The 25055-nt window shown below is 33.9% G+C and overlaps 1 protein-coding gene across 1 annotated transcript in view; it reads left to right on the forward strand.

Moving 5' to 3' along the window:
• Positions 1 to 20940, forward strand: part of LOC124360429 (microtubule-associated protein Jupiter-like) — a 33805-nt gene extending 12865 nt beyond the window's left edge. Inside the window, exons 2-5 of the mRNA XM_046814056.1 lie at positions 10541 to 10615; positions 11553 to 11944; positions 17468 to 17524; positions 20696 to 20940. Coding sequence (XP_046670012.1) covers positions 10545 to 10615; positions 11553 to 11944; positions 17468 to 17524; positions 20696 to 20856 — 681 coding nt within the window. The 5' untranslated portion in view covers positions 10541 to 10544 and the 3' untranslated portion in view covers positions 20857 to 20940. The remainder of the gene's footprint in view (positions 1 to 10540; positions 10616 to 11552; positions 11945 to 17467; positions 17525 to 20695) is intronic.
• Positions 20941 to 25055: the final 4115 nt, after the last annotated feature.

The raw sequence follows: 25055 nt of genomic DNA on the forward strand, positions 1-25055 counted from the left end.
AAAAAATTACTTCCCGTCGTAACTACACTTCTTAGTATCTTTGTAAACTACACAAATCTGATAATAAACAAGCCTTGTTTGCTCACGAGAAATGAAAACTAAAACGTTTATTTTAATATTTAGACGACTACTTGCCACAATACTTGGATTTGTCCTTGTATTGTGCACCTCAGTAGTTTTCAACAGTATCGGTTTAAACAAATTCTGTTATTGGTACTAGATTATATAAGTATTACTAATACCGAATAATATCCAGTGACAATTAAATCCAACAGCGAGTGTTGTCCAGGTAGAACAGTCATCGACCGCACTGTGCGGCGGCGCGGCGCGACGTTTCTAACAATGTTCAAGAACGTGTAGGGTGAAGAGCAGCGCACTTGTAGCCTAATCTGTAAATCAGACGTCGAAGCAGTTTTGGAGTACTGCACTCCATCTCCACCGTGTGTTGACTCTTCACGGTGGTAGCAGATGATTATCAGACTTTCAGTAATATTGTACTATAATATAAGGCGGAATAGCTAAGGCTAGAATAGTGGATAAAAAGTAGGGAAATTTTATCCTGAATCTGGAATTAAAGCAATAATTGAATGTGTCAAAAGTTGATGTTATGAGGGTCATAATTTTAGAGCAGGTGCCCAATATTAATGAATAAACTGTAATGGTTTTTAACATAACTGAATGGTGCATCTTCGACATATATATTTTATAGCCTAGATTATACCGAGAATATCTTTCTTTAAAAAATATAATTGTTTCATGAACCTATGAATACCTTTTGTTTTCCTGAAAGTGATCGGTTGTGGTTGGCAGAGACTAGAATTTAAATAATATTATCTAAATTTTTAAAACATTAAAATGGTTAAAAACACGACTTAAATTAAAGTTACGAACTTCTTAAATCTGAAAAACCTGAGTATAAAAAGGGGAAAATGTACCCAAATATTCATTTGTTTTATATGCGACAACGTTTTTTCGTAGAATTAACCTTAAACTTTTACTACATAACAAGATAGGAGTACGGCACACAACGTCTCGCGTAAAAGCGTTCGTTGAGGTTCCATGAAACATTTCAAGTCTATATCTAATTGCATTAATAAGATGTTCTGCAGATAGATATACAGAAAGACAATCATTCAGAAAAGACATTCTGACATCCCCCGGCAGAAAAAAAAAGAAATTGTGTCAGCATACTGGGTGGTAGATTTCAGTAACGCTCGGCCAAATTCCATGGATGTACATGCATCATCATAGAAACCAGTCTTGTCAATCTAGAAATGAAGTCTTATGGAAAATTCAAAGTCTACAAATAAAATCTTACAATCTTATAGCAGTGCTCAAATAATTAAAGTTCCTGTGAGCTAGGGAAGGTACTTCAATGAAAGAGAGCTTTGAAATCAAATCCTTTCATTGACTTTTGACACACATTGACTTTCTTCCATTTTATTACTTGTTCTTTTTACTCTGAATAAATATATCAGATGTTAAAATCTTGTACTTATTGATTGTAGTTGCTTGACAAATTTGCTCTACTATTTTCTCGTTGTCATCTTGGTTATCCGTAAGACCAATGTAAAAACATGTCTAACGTTCATCCAAATCACATCGTCGAACTCATGTTGTCTATATAGAAATGAATCTTCATGCTAAATGTCAAGTCTGTAGGTCAGTTCGTTTGCGAGATTCATGCGACACACAAAATTTCGCTTGCTCATATTGTACTATGACATAAATTATAGGATAAAATCATATTCTTATATGTTTTAAAGTAGCAAAATATATTAAGATTAAATGGTCCATATTATTTGCTGGAAGTTAAGTAGAACATAGTATCATTAAGTGATCATATTATATTATACAGAGCTTCCATTTCATATTATTGGGGTGTACCCTGGAAGAGACGACAGTTAGACAATAGTCTTCCTCGAGTTGTTATAGCGCTCTTCTTTAATATACGTAACAAAAACAATGAGATTATTCATAAAAATCTGATAGTTGTATAGTATTTTATTGTTGGCATAAAATGCATTTATAGCGTTACGAGACAATAAAAAATCATTAAGTGTTGGTATCAGACAAATATTTTTTGAAAATCACAACCGTCATAATAATGTTTTTTGTACTAGTATACAATATTGGCATACACATTTTATAGTTATTTAGGATTTGGATTAACATCATAAAAGAAGGAAATGAGTCGTATGATAGCTCAATGTAATGACATCGATAAAATCCTATTAATAGTATAAATAAAGTAATGTTCATCACCAAGATCAATTCTTACTGGTTGTTTATTAATTGCTATTCATCGTGCAAGTCACTCGTATAACTGCACACAACAACAAGTTCACCATACTGAATCGTGTTCTTGACAGTCGACTCGGATAGAGGTGAACGACTCCATTGAGAATTCCTGTCAAGATTTCAGTTATTGTGTTGTGCCGAGACGTGCGTATATCGTTGGTGGTTGTAATCGTTGATGAGACGAGACTGCCCGGTCCAACTGTGTCCAATCAGTCCATTGTCGCCCCGCCATGAGTTTCTGTACCACACATCGGATTTTTGCATTGCCACGGGATGTCAGCATTCCTGGTGGTTGTTATAGTTTGATGAACGAGGCTATACATTCTCACTATGACAAACATGTTTATCTCTGTGATGTATGTTGACTGGCCAGACCATCGAGTGTATATTCAGGTCGTTGTCGCCCGCCACGAGTTGCATGCAGGTGACAATCTGGGGCGCAAGCCGGGGCCCGGGTATTGCCACGGGACGTGCGAGTGAAACGCCTTCCTCTTCCTGTCGCCGTCCGATGTTCATCATATTCCGTTCATTTCAATGGGTTCTTCGTGATTTGAAATCAGATCTCAGTCTCGGCTGTTGGATTACAAAACATAAAATACAGTAGTAAAATAAATAAGTCGTTTAGTGTAATTATAATAACTTATTGTGAATGTAATTGTGTAACAGCCCATCACGTTGCTTGTTCGTCTTGAGTGTGGGTTGCTCACGTGTTTGTCTCGACTGTCCTCGAAGAAAGGCCTTATAGAGGAAGAGTTAAATCGATTCTGATCCGTGTTTAACGCTATCAATCAGTTTCCGGCTCAGTGGTCAGCATTGGATCAGCATGTAAATATTAACAAGGTCTTTTGTGTCGCATGTGTGAGGATAAAATAGACGGCATTCTGTATTCTTGTAGAGGCCTGATCGAGGTCGACTTGTCTTCCTCTATTTAATATGTAGGTTTTGTTTAAACACACTATTTTTAGCAAACGTTCTTCACAAATTTGGTTGCGCTCTTGACAAAACGCATCCTCTACAGTCGCTTTCTTTTGGAAAATATAAAGCTTCTGCAAAACCTTCTAAATGGGAAGTTCCCTGAATGCATTTTTATTGCCTTGTAAGTTAATTTAGTTTATATTTTTTGGTGATGAAATTTACCGGTAGAAGACTTATCCGATCACTTGTATCTTGTGTTTTATCCTTCCACTTTTGATACAAACAATTAAATCGTGGTATTTGGTCTGGTGTTATCGTCTATGAGTGTATATTCAATTAGAAGCTCACTAATGGTCGTCCGCCAGCCAGGAGTTTCGGAGAGGACGTGTTCCCACGGGACTGTCGCTTCCATTATATGAGGTCCACATCATCCTGCCGCCCGAGCCTGATTACTCCTCCATTAGCTCGTGCTGTAGCCATGGTAGGCTATCTCTTCTCTGTCGCATTTCGCCTCTTGCAACCACAAATGTGTAACTATTGCGGGCAAGTGATACTACACCAGGTAGTAACTTCACTGGAGGATAATTTGATGATAGTACTGTGAGTTCGGCTCTGATAATTGAACACACAGAGGTCATTTTGTCCGAGTGAATGGCACATCCGTAGCAGAATATTGGTTAAATCGTGTGTAAAGCGAGCATTATAAACCTGGGCATTGGACACGTTTCAATTGTCGGTGAGCATTCAGTTCAGTACGGTATAGGTAATATTGATATACGGTTGGCAGACTCACGCGAACGTCGTGGTCTGTCCGAGTGAATGGCACATCCGTAGCAAAATATTTGTTAAATCTTGTGTAAAGCGAGCATTATAAACCTGGGCATTGGACACGTTTCAATTGTCGGTGAGTATTCAGTTCAGTACGGTATAGGTAATATTGATATACGGTTGGCAGACTCACGCGAACGTCGTGGTCTGCCTGATCCTGGTACCATTCCAAGTCGTCATGGTATCTCCCCTGTCTGATCGATAACAAAGGACACATCCTCGTGGTATCGGTATCCCACTTCTCAATCTAACCTATATTATACTAATGTATCGTGTATATCTCTCCTAGATTTTTTATAGTTGTAGACAATTTTATTTTTCGTGAATACCTTTTATTATATTTTTAGTTTTCTTTTTTTACCGAACGTAATAGATTTGTTATATGTTCGTGAGACTGTATTTAAGATTTGCATTGGATCAATGAACAGTCTCGTGCAGAGAGGTGACGTCGACAGCACAGTAATGCAGCGAGGTTGTTCGCCCAGGTGAGAAAGCCTGTATCGTGATGAGTTCTGGCTTATTATAAAACGTCCCGTCACGGTGATGCATTAGTAGCGCCTTGCCGGTCAGCTTGTGTGTACCGTTACCGTGGCCGAGCTCTGGGCTGGAACCTGGAACAGCCGAGCACGCTTACATCCAGTTTACATTTTTTGGCTGTTAATAAATATACAAGTTTTATCGTAGAATTGAAACTACTAAACTATTAAATTGCCTAGTGAACCATACATTTTTTATGTTTGAAAACTATTGATATATTTTGTGTTTGGTGAAAACATTTAATATGTTTGGCCTTAGTTGAAATCGTAGGTTTATACTATTTTACACACAGGCACAATGTGGTATTTCAGATTATGAGAGTTATTAATTACCGTTATACGTTAATGTCAGTTGGAATATTTATTGCCAAATTGTTATTACAAATAATAGTTTTCTAACCGTACGTCAATTTTTTTTTATAAACAAATGGTCTAGCTTTGATGCACTGGCTGCATAGCCATATACACAATTCATTGCTATTGTCTTAAGTTTACATTTAGAGTTTTAATCAAATAATGTTGGCAGCTTTATGCATTAACCTTTATTGAAGACCTGGATAGTACGCTACAGAAAACACTACGAAAAGAAGATCTACACATTAAAAATTCTAATTTTATTAATATTTGAAAATAAAATATAGCATATAAGCTACCGTAATCAAAATATGGAGTAATACCTCGCTCAATTACATAAATGAGTAAGACTGAATATTTTTAAAGAAACATCGTAATCAGTTTAGGTTATAAAAATAAAAAATAATTATTCTCTTCTGAAGAGGCTTCAGTTATTAACTTATGTGGTTACAATAATATGCAAATCCACATGTCCATTTTGTAGACATCCACTAGGTTCATTTAATAAGATACTGAACTATATCAGTAGTTTTTAAATATTCAGACTAGTATACATAAAAGCGCCCGTTCATTGCTACAGTAAAATAGCGCACAATCACGTATGCACGTATGTACTGGCTACAAATACCAGGCTACAATAAGAGAGCTTATGTGTGAAAACCTCACATACAATCTTGGCCGTGGGATAACAGTCAATCCTTAAATCCATCCCTACAACTTACAGATACTGATCTTGGGCTTTGTTTATTGTCATGGAAAACACATCTTAATAGGAAACTGCAGCCGTAACTGTTCTGTATGCCGGTTGGGTTCGACATAATTTAAAGTAAACTAAAGTGCACAATTATTATAGTTACTGTTAAGTTCTATACATTTATGCCAGCATTGAATTAGTTTCCGTATTCCGTTGAGAAAAGTCAGCATCTTACATTTGAACAAGTTTGCCACTGCGGATTTTACTTCATCGACAGATTTATACTGAACTCCTGTCAGGTCCCTGTTTAGTGGCGTGAGGAGCCAAAATTCACATGATGCTCATTAATGCTTATAAATCTGGACTGTAGAGTGGGTGGGGGTGTTTTCGATTGCGAAGCGTTGAATCTTTCCACGTGTTGTTGACTGATATGTGATTCTGAGCACTCCGATCGAATTCGTCTAATCCTGGTTTTAAGCTTCCCCATTGTAGCACATTAGGCTTAGAATTGATGGATTGACAACGTGGTTCGTATCTATCCATAATGACAACTTGTGAATTCTGAGAAGGGTTAGCGTAGGGTTTCCGGCGCTCGTACAACTTTGAGCTTTGGTGGAGTGACGATCTCGCCTACCTGTACCATTCTATTGATGTTTCCTTTAGATTGTAGTAATGAATCCATGTTTCATCTCCAGTTGAGATATCACTCAGAACTGTATTTAGCACGCAACGAGGCGCGCACTTGCAGTGCCCTAATTTGTGAATCATGTCACCTTCTCGTTCTTTAGATATCAAAATAAGAAGCGATTTCATGTTGTTTTGTTCCTCTGTTTTCTCGAATAAACACATCAACACGAGACTGGTTTTTATATGTTGTCTCACTCACCGAACGACCGGAGCGATAAACACTGCAAATTTTCCAAATTCACAACTTTTATCTCTTAAAACCAACTTTCGAGAGTTTGTAATATAGTCAGCTCTGTATCAGCCTCTTCAGTCAAAGCAGGCAGCATCAGTCCTTAACACTTGGGGAGATCCTTCCACCTCCCAGCAGCCATCTCTTGCAGTAGACTAGAGTTTTATCGATCTACCTTTGCAACCAAATACCTGAACATTTGCGGTTATGCCGCTCCTGGACACCCCTAAGGTTGCCCAGAGTGACACATCGGTGTATGCTGTACACAGAGAGGTTCAACTGGAAAGTATAAACCAGCCAGAAGTGAATCCTACTGAGGTCACGATTAAACTGATGTTACAGTCTCGGATTGCGTTTTAATTGTTACTAGTCAATAAAAATTACTGCTAGTATCAAGAAGTAAATTATCCTTATTTGTTAAGTGCGATGTCTTACTGTTATAAGTAGTTGATACATCATCAGTCTACACCCACACGTTTTATCGATTAAGAACGCGACCATTGTTACTTGATGGAATGCGTTCCTCCCAAGCGCTGTTGGCGTTGTGCTTGAATCCACGACCTCGTTTGTTGCCCACGTTTTTACAAGGATGGCGGAAGACGGAGCAGACAGCCCCGCCACTGGCAGTGCCCTTCATGGACTATCGGTCCGTTCCGCTCCTGTCCTTTGTGTCTCGCTCGGTCGTCACCTCGGCAACAACTGTCATATCTCAGACAATATTTTATTATTCTCTTCCAATTTCTTTACGACGAAACAAGAACATGATAGTTTATTTTTAAGTAATATGACTGTTGTTGAAAATTGTTGAAATTACTCTGTTCAATTAGTAAAGAAATTTGCTATTGTTAAAGTTTGTAAAAAGAGTCACGGCGACGTCAAACGTGTGTGAACAATAATTAATTATTTTACATTTTCTGAGCAAGATTTAATAATCTTTCTACGATTACAAACCTCCTTGAATTTATCTATTGTAGTTTATGTGTATAATAATTTCACTAATTAAGCTTTCCGATTGTTTTTATTAAATAATAAGCAAATTTTTCAACATAATACAATCATTAACTTGTTCCTATTATAACATAAGAGAGGTCAGTGGACTCAGGAGTCGGGTTGCCGCCCCGCCCGACCCAGCATATGGCGTGGGAGGGAGGTATCCATGGCAACGTGTCAACAGTGGTTACCATCAACAAATTTGTCAGTCTTGTTTTATGTTGGTTATATTTTTGACGTGCAATATGTTTGGTTCCGACAATTCAAATAGATCTGTGAATCAAGTATCAAGAAGGAGGTACGTTAGTAACTTAGTTTATACTATTAAGTGAACAGTTTCAAAGTTGTATCGTATTGTAATGTCTAGTTAACGACAGGTCTAGGTGTGGTGCTTCTCGTAACGCATAGGCTATCCTCGTACTGCAGGTGTACCCCGTCGAGCCCATTACTAAATATGCTGGGTCTATCGTTGTAGGTTATTGTCCAAGTTGCAGCTCTTAGCAGTGTAAAATAAACATTATTAAACCATTGATTCTAATGTAGGTAGTACTAGTTTTTGTATCATTAAGTAAAATAAGATGTAAGCGTTTCTCGTATTAAAATAATATTTTGCTACGTTTAAAGTGTACATTTTCTTTACAATTACACAATTATGTAATACGTACATAATTAGCGATATATAATTAAACCCCAACACTATGTGAGATGGAATTAAACAACTTGTATTCAGTAGTTGAGATATAAAATTTGTATGAGTTCATTATAAAATTACACACACACACACACACACACACGTTAAATCGTCATTAGTTTGCTTGTTTTTTACTCAAAAATAACTTGGAAACCTCCCACTAAAGTATTGATTTGCGACAAACTGAAAGCGTTTACTGCTTAGTTAACACCGAATGTTTTTAGTAATTTAAGAGAAAGTCTCGCACAGTAAAGATACGTACCTGTTTAAAATGCTGAAACTCTAAAACATGCCGTATATTCGAAATTTTGTCACAGGACATCTGATTTTACTTGTTATTAGTTAAAACAAAACTTAATCCTCTAAAAACGTATACGTTTTCCTGTATGAAGTAGCTATCACTTACACATTGAGGAAATAATTTATACGCATCAAGTCTCTGCTAGTTTTCCGATGTTTAAATAATTTATAGTGGGTATATCTCAAGTTTATGTAACAGGAACGATCGTTCGTGAAGAAGGTGGATGCAGCCTACGCATTCATTTTGTAACATTTCCAAAAACGATTGAACTCATGGAAGTGCCTTTAAATAATACACGATAGAACTAAAAATACAGGAAAAATGGAATGGCACCTTCATAGGTAAATCTACAGATATTTTTAGTCAGCCAGATGTAGTTGGGTAGAAATATTAAATGTTGGATGTGTAAATTGAAATAGCGCTATATTATAGCGTTAATTAGTTGTGGATTATGAAGATACGGGGCGGCGTGGCGCGGCGCGGTGTGGTTTGGCGGGCGGTCAGAGCCGAGAACTGGTTGTCAGCTGAGAATGTAGGCGGACCTGCTGGTCACTGCGCAGTGTTAGTGTAGCGGCCATCATGGCGGCTAGGTAAACCTCACTATATCTACTGATCTCCAGACACTGCTTGTAGTAACTAACTAGTTCGTACGCATGGATAGGCTCAGTGCGCTATATTACATTTAATACAATATATTTCGTCTTGTTGCTTTGAATTTCCGATGATTTTTTAAAATGTTGAATCTTTTGAATATGAATCATATTACAGCCTTATCTTTGCCCAATTAGCATGTCCATTGTCACTATCAATATTAATATAAATTGCAGAAAAGCTAGTTTTTAAATCATAAATTCACACGAGTCATATTCCCCTTGTGCTTCTTGTCACCTTTAATTTATTTCAGTGTGAGCAAAATATTAAAAATATATCGAGTGTGCACGTGAGGTTTCACTATCAAAGAGTAACTTATTACTGTACAAGCCAACTTAATCTTGCATTTTTTAACATACTGTACCTTGTGTAAACGTTCGAATGAAAGTTGCCTTAAACGGCAGCTACTCTCGGAGAGAGGACAACTCCCTCGTGTGTAACGGGTATTTACTTGATCTGTCCTTAACGTAGACATGATATGGCGTTTAAACACGTTCGTCCATCCAACAACTTTATTGTATATCGGGACTTTATTTTGTATGTGCAAAAGAAATGTATTTAAATATGACGATATCACGATTGAACCTTTAATTACTTTAGTTTAATATATATGTCAGATAGTCTCGCACGTCAGGTTACTACTAGTGGGTTAGTACTATTGCTTGCCACATGACACTAACGTGTAGGCTAGAGCAAGTGTTAACGAATGAAGGCCAAATTAGTGTCTGCAGAACGATGAAACCTCCAGGGGCGAGTGTCACGTGTGTTAGGGTATCGGTAATATTGCTTGCCGCATGTCACTAAACGTGTAGGTTAGAGCAAGTGTTAACGAATGAAGGCCAAATTAGTGTCTGCAGAACGATGAAACCTCCAGGGGCGAATGTCACGTGTGTTAGGGTATCGGTAATATTGCTTGCCGCATGTCACTAACGTGTAGGCTAGAGCAAGTGTTAACGAATGAAGGCCAAATTAGTGTCTGCAGAACGATGAAACCTCCAGGGGCGAATGTCACGTGTGTTAGGGTATCGGTAATATTGCTTGCCGCATGTCACTAACGTGTAGGCTAGAGCAAGTGTTAACGAATGAAGGCCAAATTAGTGTCTGCAGAACGATGAAACCTCCAGGGGCGAATGTCACGTGTGTTAGGGTATCGGTAATATTGCTTGCCGCATGTCACTAACGTGTAGGCTAGAGCAAGTGTTTAACGAATGAAGGCCAAATTAGTGTCTGCAGAACGATGAAAACCTCCAGGGGCGAATGTCACGTGTATTAGGTTATCGGTACTATTGCTTGCCGCTTGTCACTAACATGTAGGCTAGGGAAGGTGTTACCGAATGAAGGCCAAATAAGTGTTTTGCTGCAGAAAGATGAAACCTCCAGGTGGCGAGTGTCACGATCTCTGGGGAGCGTCTTTCAACGGATCTCCCAGTCACCTCAGGCACGTTACGTAATACTAATGGTGTATACATATTATAGTATAATAACTTATTTTCAGCTGATAAGTATTGCAGTGTACTGTCTGAAGTGGTTATAAAATCAACCACTTGAATGATCAGTTTGTATTCAGTATATAAATGTGGGGACATGAAATGTCTTATCATATTTCAATCCCTGGCTTGTTTGTATTTATACTGGGTACTTTGGGGAATGTCTCCATGGTTTTGACTTATTTATCAGTGGTCTTCAGAAAACCTGAGTAAAACCTTACTTTTAGTACATTTTTAATTAGTGTAGAATTTTTTGACACAGCACATACAGTTAGTGCAACATTTGCGTCACAACACATTTTGTATAATTACTTATTTTTTCTTATGTTTCTGTTCCTATTTAGATTTATTTATAAATCCACTAAATTACTTAGTCATTATCTATTGTCCTTTACTTTCATGATGAAGTGATATTTGATCTAATTATTATAAATTTGGTATGCAAAATACTTTATTCCATTCTAGTTGGTTATTTGAAATTATCTATCATTAAGTTATCTCTAATGGTACCTACTGGTATTAGTTTATTGTGTCAGTTACTGGTACAATTAGTGTTTTTGGCTATAACTTGTGTGAAAATAGTACAATTGTTTTGAAATCCATGCATACGTCTTTTTTTCCTTTTCCTTATGACTTTTATGAAGATATCCATTTTCGGTAATCCTGAAAAAAAAAAAAAACTGTTGTTCTCATGAATATATCTGTATGTCTTCCTTGAACATTGTCTGGATAGTAAATATAAATAATCTTTGACTTTAAATGTTATTGAATTTTCTAAACATACAATGGTAAAAAACGGTGTATACAATGATGTGGCTTTGGGACACAGTGGTTAATATTCAAATAAATATTATTTTGGATTGTAACATGTCTTCTTTTGATTGGCAGGGTGCTGAAACCACCTGGTGGAGGCAGCAGTGACATTTTTGGGACTTCAGCAGAACCCACAGAGCCTCAGCGAAAAACTAGAACACACTTGACCTCATCAATTTTTGGTGAAGAAACTGTTACCCCCTCAAGAAACAAAGCCGGTAATGATTCCTTTTACAATTTGTTTGGAAATGAACCGCAAGTCAGGCCTGTATCAGCCTTTAAGGACAAGACCAAAAGTAATATTATCCTTGATGATGTTTCTACAAATACAACTGACAGTGATGCAAAGAAAAGTCTGACCTTCACTAATGAGGATGTTACACAGTCGGGAGACTCTGTTGACGGAGAAGTTCCAGTAAATCATGATAGTGTACATACAAATGGAAATAATAGCGATATTCTGCCAGGTAAGATCTTAATAACAACAAATTAAGTCCACTGTTTGTAAATAAAATCTAAGTTGAACAAAATAATTTTAAACAAATAATTAAAGAAAATTGTTTAAAACACATGATTTAAAGTAGCTACTGTTATAATTTATTGTATTAATAGTAATTTGACTGAGCTTTAGTGAAGCCTTTCCTGGAGGGGCAGGAGAAATTTCATATCTGTCTGAGTGTCCGCACGATATCTCAAGAACGAACTGACTTATAGATTTGAAATTTTGCATGAAGCTTAAATCTATGTAGTAAACATTAAGTTTAATGATAGTGTATGTCACTCAAAAGGATTTGATTGAGCGAAAATTTTTACCTGGTTTTATGGGATAACCATAACGGCAATGAGGAAATCGTAGAATAAATCAATTTCAAGGGACACATTAATTACAATGTGAAAAAATTAATTGCTTTCAAAATAATTTAAAATCATAATATTTTTCAAGATCTTAACTGAGGATAAATTTCATGAAGTGTTTGACATACCTCAACACAATTCTGATTATCTTCATGAGGCCTTTCTAAGGGCCTCAAAAAATAAATTACATTAAATATTGGTTTTGTAATTTTTGTAATTAGTCATATTTTTACAAATTGAATAAATTGAATTGAAGAATAAGATTCTTTATGTTTTGAAAATGTGTGTAAAAGGTTACTGACATATAATCCAAATTTTACACACATTTAGATTTATTACCAAAACAATTATATCATAAAAGTTGACTATGAGGAATTACATACAGTTCTTATAGGTTCAAGGGCTCAAACTTTTAAATTTGTTTTGTTGAGTAAACCTTCAGAATCTGGACTTTAGTGCAGGTTATCAACTTTTCTAATCTTTTCTGGCATTGCCGGAGAAAGATTGGACTGAACATTACATTGTTAATTTAATAATTTTAACCTGTATGAACATTCTAAGAAACTGTCTAATTAGAATTAAGTAATGCATTAGCAAGTCTATGTTTTATCTGAAAAATTTAAAATTCTTTGTTGGTACTATAGTATAAAACATAGCAACTGGTTTCAAGTTTTCTCAACAGAGTACAGCAAAATATATGCTTTTCATTATTTGTAAAACAAAATAAGTTAAACATTTATCCTAATTAAATGTAAAAGTTAGTTATACAAATAAAAAATGTATGTAATAAATACATTTATCAATACCTAATTTATTTCAGTGGACTTAATTTGTGTTTTGTTTTTTTCAGGTAATTTCAGCTGTATATCTTAAATCATAATATTCTGCTATTGCTTTTTGTTTGATAATAAAATAACACTTCACACTTTTATTGTATTTTCATACTTCACTAACTCTTTGAGCTTTTGCACGCTTACTTAGCTTTTTCACGTAATGCAATGAATATCATGCCACCTTTTATTAATATGATAAAAATGCTTTTATTATTGTTATTCCATATTTTATTAGGAGAAAATTCTAATTCTTTCTCTCTCCCTTCATCCAACTCACTACCCCGCTGTGTGTCTTTGTGCATGGGTATACATATAATGCTTTGCTTTACCCTAAATGATACTTTTATTGCGTTTGAAGTATATTAATAGATCAATTTTGTACAGACAGTTTGTTATTTTAAAAATGTGTATTTCAAATTATAATAGCAATATCTCATACAATTTCTCAGCAAATGATCTTTCACCCACAGCACCTAAAAATCAAAGTAAATTAGCAAATAAATATTAGAGTTCAGATCGCAAGTGATGACCAAAGTATATGTATTTTGACAACTGGGTCAAAGGAAATAGTTAAAGGTCTCAGTGTAGTAGTCTTGTTATATAAAAAATGAAGAAACTGGAAACATTACTGGTTTATTTACTAACTCAGCTCACAACATAAACATAATAATCAATCACATTTATGCTCAACAGTCTATAACAGCTGTTTATAATACATCAGAGAGTTCAAAGAGAATACAATATTAGTCCTTCTCATTGAAATTGCAAGGTAGAACCTGATTAATATGGCACCTCCAGATCTGGCCCTCAAGTCAATAGTAGAGATGATCTTTTTTAGCGCTTGTCTGAAACTCCTCTTATTTCACGACTCCCAGTAGTCCTTGGCTTATATTGGGTGCCAACCTATATTGTCTGGCAAGGTGGAGCAATAGATCCAGTTGCGATGGTCTTCGATTTCCTGACACATACAAGCAGGCCCAGAGTAGTTTGTATTCTCAGGGAAAACATAACTTCACAAGGAGACAGGTCTATGTTGTTGTTAGCTCCTGAGCTGTGTAAGAAGGCATTTTGAAATGGATGTTACTAGATTCTTCAGACATTGCTTCAAGTGTCTTTATTCTCCGAAAAATTCGTTTAGCCCGGTCATTTATTGAGGAATGAAAGGGTGCTGTTGTGTTGTGTATTATGGAATTGTCTTGTAGGAAGTGCTCGAACATCTGGGACATATACTCTTGTCCATTATCAGCACAGTAGAATGCCAAATGTTGCATAAAGCGTTTGAAATACTACAATTCACCAATCTGATATTGTTCTTTTCATTCGAATGACTTCGATCCAATTAGTATAAGCATGAATGAATAACAATACAATAGAACTTCGTTTAGCAAGGTCCAGCAAAGTCAATATGTAGACGTTCCCAAGAAACCCTTGACCTCTTCCCAGTGATAAAGATTGACTTTTGCTGGTTTGTTCCCTGTAAGACAACAGCATTTGCAGTTTTCGAGCCAGTTCTTTTATATTAGCACCAATGCCCTTTCAGTAGACATAGCTTCACATATCATAGCCTTTCAGGGGCTTCAAGTTAAAAGTCATTTTGGCACCATTTGAGTGATAGTAATGTCCAGGTTATGTTTACCAATCATACTGCTGTATAGCAAACCATCTCACAGTAAGGAGTAAAGGCCTTAGGCTAAAGGAAGGACTCAAATATCAGGTGCCTAAAAGATTGGATGTCAGAAGTGGTGAGCCATCCAAAGGTCTAGGGCCGGGGTTTATAAGCTAAAAAGATCAGATGAAACGTTATTTTTTTGAATAATTCCAAACAATATATTGTCATTTAACAAGAACAGTATTTACCATGTCAGAATACACCAAAGTACCTAGTCAGCAGATATAACATTAATTAGATAATGTAAATTAATAACAGGAGTTTAAATTTATTGTACATTTGCTAACACTATTCTAAATAGTGAGGCTGTTAAATAAATATAGAATTAAATTAATAACAACTATATTACTATTAATTATATTTTTAATTTTAAATCACCTAAAATTATTTTACATAACATTAATTTATAAATGTTGTCTTAAGCTAAGAATTCATGGCAGATTACAAACCTACCCTAAATTAATGATGTACCAAAAACTTTGACATCAATAAGGCAAACTTTGAATAAATTTAGAAGTAAAATGTCATTAAAACTCATCAATTCAATAAAAAGGATTTTACAAGTCTTGTATAAAATTGTATAAGGAAGATTTCAGTATAAAAGATAATGGCTGGATTGTTTTGTCTGATAGCAATGAACTCATTTAAATTTATTTTGTTGTTTATTGTTTTTTTTTAATACTTAACTATATCAAATATATTATATATATATATATATAATATATATATATATATATATATATATATTAATGATTGTTTGTATTTTTAAAACTTTAAAAAAAAAGAGTGTTTTACAATGTTCAAAAGTGTTAAGACTTGCTTTGTAAGATAAGAATTTCTTGAAATTTGTGAACCGTAAAATAAACACCTTTTTAATGACAGAGTTTCATTCAGAATCTTCGAAACAAGTTGACATTATCATTCAAAGAGAAAATTGACTAGCTGTATTTAAGACACTTAAAGGACAAGCTCAAGGAGGGGCCAAAAAATTAAATTGAAAACCCAGAAGGGTTCATTGTTTATTGGCCCATAATGGATTTCAGAGGATCTTCACACAGCCTGAGGTTAAGAATGGGAGTGTTCTTTCATTGTTTAATTAAAAAACCCAAATTTTAATTTAATTGATTTGGTATGTGCTCACAAACTGTTTCACTTCTGACTTTTTACAGAATACCATGGCAGTTATACTTAGCCATTCATGTTTTCTTGTTGATGCTCTCAAGAAACTGTTTTTTTTATATATTTTTTTTATTTATATCACAAAATGCTTTGGATATGAAACTTACCTATGACTCTCTTGTTATATTACAGATAGTGCAAAGCTTGCAACATTTAGTAATCTATATGTTTGTATGCTTCAATTTCGTCTGTGCTCTAAGTTGTAAAAAATGCTATGTCAATTTCAAATAGAATCTGCAACAGTAATGTCTGTATACAATAATACCTTGTATTGTTAAAATTTCTAGTAAACAATATTTCGGAAACATAAAAACTGCAAATAAGAGTGTAAAATCTTGAAATATTAGTATTACTAATTTAACCAGTGAATTATATTAATTTGGAAAAATCCTCATTTTGATATGCCTAAACAAAACTTTAATAACTTTTATTATTGACATAGTGTTGATACTGTCAACCTACAAAATATTCCTCGAGTAGAAATTTTTTTTAATTTAGTAAAATTTGCACAGTAAGTGTGGTTCAATTTCAAGTTAATAAATACACCTTGTAGTTTATATAAAATTTCCAAACTATAAGCCATAATTATTAAAAGTTTTAAACTCGTATTACTACTAAAAATACAAAAATAATCATTTTTTGCCTTTTGTATTCGTGAATTAATCAAACATCGGTTTTAACCCTTTGAGTGCCAACGCCCGATTTTAACCGGACGACAAAAAGTTGGCCGAAAAGTACCGACGTCCGATTTTACCGGACGTTCGGGAAAAAAGTCACTAAAAATTGTAACCTTTAATATTTTTAAATAATATCATATTGAAATGTTTGTGAAGAATCGTTCTTTTCAAAATAAATTGTTATAGTACATTTCCGATCAAACTTTAAATTATGAAACTCACATATAAACATTTTTGGTTGCCATAGCTACCGGAAACAATGTGACAACAGTTTCTTAAAAGTTGTATAACTTACTCATTATTGAAGATAATAGTATAAATTTTTCAAGATTTACAGACAATTGCATAAACTTTCCAGTGATATGGACTAAGAAAAGGATATGAATTTTTTTGTCATAATAATTTGGTTGAAAAATGAAATTATCAAAACTGTTTGAATTTTTTTTAGGTAAGTCCATTTTTGGTATTCCTAAATTTAGTGTTATGGTAACTTTGTTATTCTATGTTAATTAAACAGAGTTTTCAGAGAAAAATAAAGAAAGAATCATGTTGATAGCTTATTAAATAATCGAACTGTGAATTTTTTACTAAAACCTTGCAAAATGCCTGCAGAAGGGCTGGCACTTTTAGGTACACCCACTAGAAAAATACCTGGCACTTTTCAGTATACCCACTCAATAAATACTTGGCACTCAAAGGGTTAATTTAAGTATGTAGCTATAGAGGTAGTGCATTTCTTTGCTTGGCTTAGGTGTTGGTGCATGTGCATGTTTACAGAATCCTCAATGATAGACATCTGTGAACTGACAGAGAGGGAAGCTACAAAGATGCCAGGTAATTATACTTTACTGTCTCCATATAGTCTGAAATGCAACTCCATCCAGGTACTTATATTGCACTTATATCAAGATATTTAGTTCATTGTTGTTTTAGTCTTTGGAACCTAATTTTTAGATATTACATTTATGTCATTAAACAATCAGTGTTAAAACTGCACCGACTCTAACTGGTTAGAATGGTGTTTTAAACCTATATAAAACCCAGTAACTTTCTGGTGGATGCTGGGTCCCCAGGGGGTATACAAAGGTAGAACTAATTGTATGCTACAATACAGGGTATCCCGTAACTCTCTGGACAAAGGTATATCACATTATTGCTGAGATCAAGACAAACAAATCTCACCATATAAACATGGGTCTCCGGTGCTTAATATCCATCAGTTTCTGATGTTTCTCATCAGATGATATGGTTTTTTATTAAAGAATTAATATATTAAAAATTAATAAATTATATCATACCAAATTTGGATTTTTGCGATTCAATGTTTATTAAAATTAAAATATATATATATATATATATATATATATAATGTATGCAGAAAATAAATGCTCAGAGGCTTCTTTAAACAATAGAAGAAAAAGACCACAAAAATCCTTTAATATTTCGACTATATTGTCGTTTTCAGAAAGGATTATATACGCTTTTTGTACCTTTCTGAAAATGACAATATAGTCGAAAATATTAAAGGATTTTTGTGAAGTCTTTTTCTTCTATATATATAAAATATGTCAGGGATATGACCTGCAAGGAGTCAGAAGGATATCTTAAATTAGAGGGTAGGTTGGGAAATACATCAAATTAAGGATCTATGTTAGTAGGTCTATATTTTACGTTGGTTTTAAAATTTGAAACATTTACAATGTAAGTTCTGTTCTAGATGGTTTAATATTCTTGTCTTGGTTGAAGTTGTAAAAGTTAAACTTAGTAAATGAATATTGGACTAAAGAAATAGTTTTTAAGGTAGTTAGGACTTCACATCCAATAGAGAATGGTCTACAAGGAGTTAGGGGGAAAATTTAACGTAAGTTTTCTTCTAACTCCTAATGGGTCATCCCTCTGACATGACTAAAAAATGTTAGTTACTTCAAAAAGTAGATTTATAGGTACATTAAAGATGTACCAAGTTTTATTGCTTTACCTGTAGGGAATTGTCAAGCCCGTGCTGAACGTTTTTTACACCCTGTTATATGTATATGTATATACAGGGGTGCTGAAAAGTCCCGGGACGGTCTAATAACTTTTGAACTAATTACAATATAAGAACCAAAATTTACATCAAGCTTTTGCTCATATAAAACTATTATTTTATGTATTTCACCATGATATCCTGCTTATGGGGGACGTCCCGCTAGGGGTTGGTGAAAATTCTTAAATAGAAGCATAGGTCGAGTCGTACATCAAATTAAAGCTCTTTTAATTAGAAACATTTTGGCGAAAATCTGACGTAAAACAGTTGACGCATTACAAAATGGCGGACACTGAAAGATTATAAAATACATAAATTTTTCAAATGCAAACATTCTGGTTGTTAGAGAAAACTGAGACACTTAATCTTTTATTTTACTTCTTTTACTTCAAATCACTTACCAAAACAGTTATAACAAATGTTCAAAGTGTTTGCCTTCAGTTTGCTGACAATATCCCAATCGATTGTAGAACGCTGATATCGTATTGTTTAAAGCTTGGACAAGAACACCCTGAGCTTCTCTTACAATACGGTTTCTCAACTCATCCAAATCCCGTTCTCCAGATTTGTCCCCTTTAGACTACTTCTTCTTTGGGGCTACCTCAAAGAAAAAGTGTTTAAAACAAAACCTCAAAATTTGGATGAGTTGAGAAACCGTATTGTAAGAGAAGCTCAGGGTGTTCTTGTCCAAGCTTTAAACAATACGATATCAGCGTTCTACAATCGATTGGGATATTGTCAGCAAACTGAAGGCAAACACTTTGAACATTTGTTATAACTGTTTTGGTAAGTGATTTGAAGTAAAAAAGTAAAATAAAAGATTAAGTGTCTCAGTTTTCTCTAACAACCAGAATGTTTGCATTTGAAAAATTATGTATTTTTATAATCTTTCAGTGTCCGCCATTTTGTAATGCGTCAACTGTTTTACGTCAGATTTTCGCCAAAATGTTTCTAATTAAAAGAGCTTTAATTTGATGTACGACTCGACCTATGCTTCTATTTAAGAATTTTCACCAACCCCTAGCGGGACGTCCCCCATAAGCAGGATATCATGGTGAAATACATAAAATAATAGTTTTATATGAGCAAAAGCTTGATGTAAATTTTGGTTCTTATATTGTAATTAGTTTCAAAAGTTATTAGACCGTCCCGGGACTTTTCAGCACCCCTGTGTATATATAATTGAAATATGTATTATTACAAAGTCTTAAACATTAAGTATGAGCCTTGTTTTTTGATTGGTAATACTGTGTTAGTTTCCTAGAGATATTTACAATTTGTTTTTAATAAACTATATTATATATTTTTTCAATTGTCTTATATTTCCCAGAGAGCTCCATTAGTGTAGTTAGTAACCAATTGTACAGTAGAGAGAGAGCAAGTGCAAAAATGTTGTTCAAATTTATGTCATTGTCTGCCTGAAGTACTGGTTATAATTGTATTTGTGTTTCCATTATTTATTATAATTTTTTTAATATTTCACTTTGTGTTACAAAATGTTTAAAAACCAATTTCTTATTCATGCATAGTTCAAAACTTCTTCCTGTGTAGAGAATATATGTTCTAGCCAAAGTTAAATGGAACGATTTTAAATATTTCCTTAGAAGTTGAGAACTTCACATTCTCAAGTGTGTGATGTGTTCAATTGTTATGCTTCTTGAGGTTGATCACTATATTTTAGATTACTGATATATTTAACATGTAATCTTACACCTTGAGTAGCTAAGCATATAATCCTTCATTTCTTTCTATTAGAATCTTCTTAGTCTGTTAGTTGTAGAGCTAAGATTTGACTGTAGTCTTATATAATTTTGAAATTAATTGTATTATGATAAGACCTTTTTAGCAGTGTTAGATTTTAAGTATCCTCTTTCTTGGTAGAACTGTCTAGTTTTAGTTTTTATACAATGATCTCAGCAAAATATGGTCAAATGTTTCAATCTAGAATTCCATGTATATATTTGTACTTGGTTGTACAGATGGCGGCAATTCCGCAGCCAGCAATGGACCAGCTGTGAATGGTGCCTCGTCCACCTCAGAGTCTAGTGCCTCCACTCCGGCCCCTACCCCAGCTCCAGCTACCGCTGCTGCTGCCAAGCAGCGTGTGCCTCCCGGCGGCTTCTCATCAGGCCTCTGGTGAACTGCACCATGCTTCCTCCATGCTTACCCAATATTTATGACTTAAGTTTTTTCTACATATTACATTAAAATTTTTTGCTTTACTTTTCTGATTTTTCTATTATTTTGTTAGTCTAACCTTATGAAAGTATTTATTAAGATAACTTTTACCTGTACTTAACAATAGAAATACACTTATCTAGATTTTTGTATTGCTTCTGATATTTCTCTGATAGATTGAATTAAGAAAAAATCGTGTCTTGTTAAACAGTTTGTTCTGTTAATGAACAAAATTACTTGTTGTAATTTAATCCTAAATCATGAAGCATGAGTTATATTTCTCTAAGTTGCCAATGACTTAAAAATAGAATTAAGTACTATTTGTAAGACATTACGGTCCAAGTTAACTATTTAACTATATTTATTGAGCTAGCTAAAGTTGATCAGAGTCCAGTGCCGGTAACATGTTGTGTAATAAATTGTTGGTACATTTTATACTTTTGATAATAACTGAAAATTGTAATTAAGTCACTTAATTTTTGTATTGCTGCTATTTTAAATTTTGTTGTGTAGTTTATTGTACAAGTATAATTTAATATTTTGTATTCATAGTAAAGCACTTTCGTCTTTTATTTAATAAAAAAGTTTACAAAATTATCTCAGTTTACTAATTTCTTTTCCAATTTAAGTGCAACAAAACACTTAGATGTTTATAAATCAAAAAAACATTATTAGATCTGGTGTTTACTCAGCTATCTCTCTCAAATGGTTTAAGTTGTTCTAAACAAAACTAAAAATTATAAAATAAGAACCTACATTACACAAGTTACCAAAGAAAAATTGTTTTTTTATTTAAAATCAGACAAAGGAAATTCAATAGTGATCTTAAACCAAGACGATTACAGAGTAAACAGTATGTTAAGTAAAGGACCCTACAAAAGTACCCACTTAACTTCAGAGTATATGAAATAATATAAAATAGTAGTCAGTAGTGAAATATATAGAAAGCTTATAATATCAAACCCCATTCTACCTCGATTATACTGTTTACCGAACGTTTACAAACCTGGAAAGGAAATGAGGTCTACAGTTTCATCAATAAACTCTCCAACATATTTACTGTAAAAATGGTTGTTACTGTAAAAATGGTTGCAAACCATATACTTAATGAGCTACCACAATTCCCTTCATTGGCAATAACAAACCAATTTGAATTTTTAAATTTAGTAAAAAATATTGAAAATTGAAGATGATGAATACTAATTGGTATCTTTTGGTGTTACTTCTCTATACTGCAACGTACTTACGAAAAACTACGGTTCTTTTAATACAAAATTGGGTTCAGTCTACTATACATTTAACAAGCAAAGAAGTTGAAGAGTTCATGCTTATAATTAATCTATGTATAAATCAAAACATTTTATTTTCAAATTGATAGAACAGCAATTGCAAATATTTTCATGATTCACTTCTAATCTTTTAAGAATCTCTACCATACTTTCCTAGAATTTGGATTCGTTTATGTTGACGATATATTTGCTGTGTTCAACAAAAATGAAAAACCTTTGATAACTTTAATAAATCAATTAAATTAATTTTAATCCAGCATTAAATTTACCTGTGGAATTGAATCTTACAACTCACTTCCCTTTTTAGGATATATTAGTATAATCAAAAACACAATTTCAAAATGATTAGAGATCGGTATATATCGTAAACCAACCCACACTGATAGTTTTATAACAAATCATCCACCAGCACAAGAACAAGCAATCTTCCATTTCAATGATTTATAGATTATTAAAACACTCCTCTATCCCCCCACCCCCCCCCCCCCCCACCCCCCCCCCCCCCCACCCCCCCCCCCCCCCACCCCCCCCCCCCCCCACCCCCCCCCCCCCCCACCCCCCCCCCCCCATACATAAGTATAATATATTTTTGTATTTTTAATCAAAAATTCATAGTTGGGGTCCGCTACAATTTAAGCGATTTGTAGCTTGCCGTGGAGTTATTATTAAATTTAACTTTCAAGTACACGTTTGAAACAATTAAAAAGAAAATTAAGTCATAGCTTAGTACTCGTGTGTTATAAGGAAGTCCAACGTATTAAAAGAATAGTATGGTCCACAACAACATTCTATTCACTCTATCGTTTTAATTATCCTACGACGTACTGACTTTGATTGTAACTGAAAACTTACTTCTATCAGTCCTCAGCTTGTGGTAGAATTCCCACGCTTGACAGGCTCTCGAATGTACCAGATGAATAGTTCAGATGATACTTGAGGATAAGATATGTTCATCTTCTTCAAACATCAGTTAAATTCTCTTGACTGTATGTGCTGTCAGACGAGAAGTAAATTTCTTCTCTAATAGGGAAAAAATCAGTGTTTAATTGCAGGTATATTTTTAATATGCTCTAAATTTAGTAGGATAATAATGCACAAATAGGGAATAACCACCTCGGTATCTTTTAATACTATTATATTTTTTTTAGAGTTAATTAAACAACTATTCTGAAAGTTTCTAATAAGAAATTATATTATTAAAAATTTATAAAGGGCTTCTATGAGTTTGGTAATGGCAAATGAACAAAGTATGAAAACTTCAAAAAAGAACATAAGAAAACTAAGCCCATTTGAAAAAACTTTGATGTTATATTTGTCTGCTTTTTCTTGACACAGGCTTGTTATAAAATTTACCTTCTCATTCTTGTGCTATTCTGTAAATTTAAGGTAAGTGTTATAGCTAAATTATCTGATGGTTACATACCTGTGACAATGATTTTCAAGTAGTTTGTGAGAGTTTGAAATAACTGAGTATCCTTTCTCTCCTTCTTTTAAAATTAGATGCTTTATCCATTCATTGGTATTTTTATTGGTTTTAGACATTGTTAGGCCCAAGATGTCTGAACCAACTCATAAAGATTTCTGAAAAAGAGTATAAATAATAATATATATTAGATATAATCATTTTAATTTTACATCACCATACATATGTAGAGTTCTGCATATATAAACTTCATAGATTCTTTAGGAAACATGTATATAGATACATATTACTGCAATATTCCATGCATCAAAAGTAATCATCTGGAACCAGAATAAGGAAAACAAATCGCGTTTAATATATAGGGCAACTCTTTTTAAATTTACTTTCTTATTAAAACATTTAAGAAGAACCCAATGGTATTTTCACCATGTACTGTCAAACATCGTGTTTTTAATCTTCACCAATTATGCACAGTGTAAAAAAGTCGGTAATTGAAAACATGTATATCAAAAAAATTTAAGTATAAAAAACAAAATACAATTTTAGGCAACATATAAGGTTTAAATGAGACTCTATCACTGATGAGAGATAGACTGGACAATTCCTCGTATGAATATACTTACATTTAATATTTACAATATATATTTTACTTACATTTAACATGAATCTAAAGTTAAATTGTTGTTTGTAAATGTTTTTCCCATATTCATGGTAATTGATTAACAAGTCTACACATCACACACACGTAGGGTACGACTCATTGAGTGTTAAAAATTTTTGGTAATACTTAGCAGATCAACCACTAAGTCAATCTTCTGTTGAAGCTATGCTACTTTGGCTACCAATATTCAAAAATGAATAACTAGGAAACCTAAACAAATTCAAAACAAAACAACAACAATCAAAAAAGTTTAGCCAGTAAAATTTATACACACACTATGATTTTAAGAACCCAGGATGAAAATAAAGCCGGAGGCACCTGTCCCTTTACCTCTCCCCCTCCAGACCACAGTCTCCCTGATCTCTTTGTTTTAGATAATAGCACAGGAAGTGCCACCATTGATGATTTTTTTGCCCAGTCTTCCACCCTCCCCAGGTGTCTGTGACATCACTTAGGTTCTTTCTTGCAGTCTGGATGCTGTTGTTGGACCATTCCTTATTTTGCCATACGTAATTTTAGTTGTCAATTTTAGTTTAATTTGTAGCAACTTCATCGTCACACTTAATTTAAAATTCTTTTTGCATGTTCCAGCCTTATGTATTAGCACTTGAGAAAGAGGGTAAGATTTTCAATCCTCACAAATTTAGTGTTCTATTTTTGTAACATATACGACGACAAAATGCCTAAAATCCTATCATCCTTTCAAATAATTTATTGTCAATAACGGCCTTTAAACAAAGAATAATTGGTTTCGATATAATATATTGCTAGTTTGACCAAATAATCAC

Source organism: Homalodisca vitripennis, chromosome 4 (genome assembly GCF_021130785.1).
Source record: "Homalodisca vitripennis isolate AUS2020 chromosome 4, UT_GWSS_2.1, whole genome shotgun sequence".
Taxonomy (NCBI): Eukaryota; Metazoa; Arthropoda; class Insecta; order Hemiptera; family Cicadellidae; genus Homalodisca; species Homalodisca vitripennis.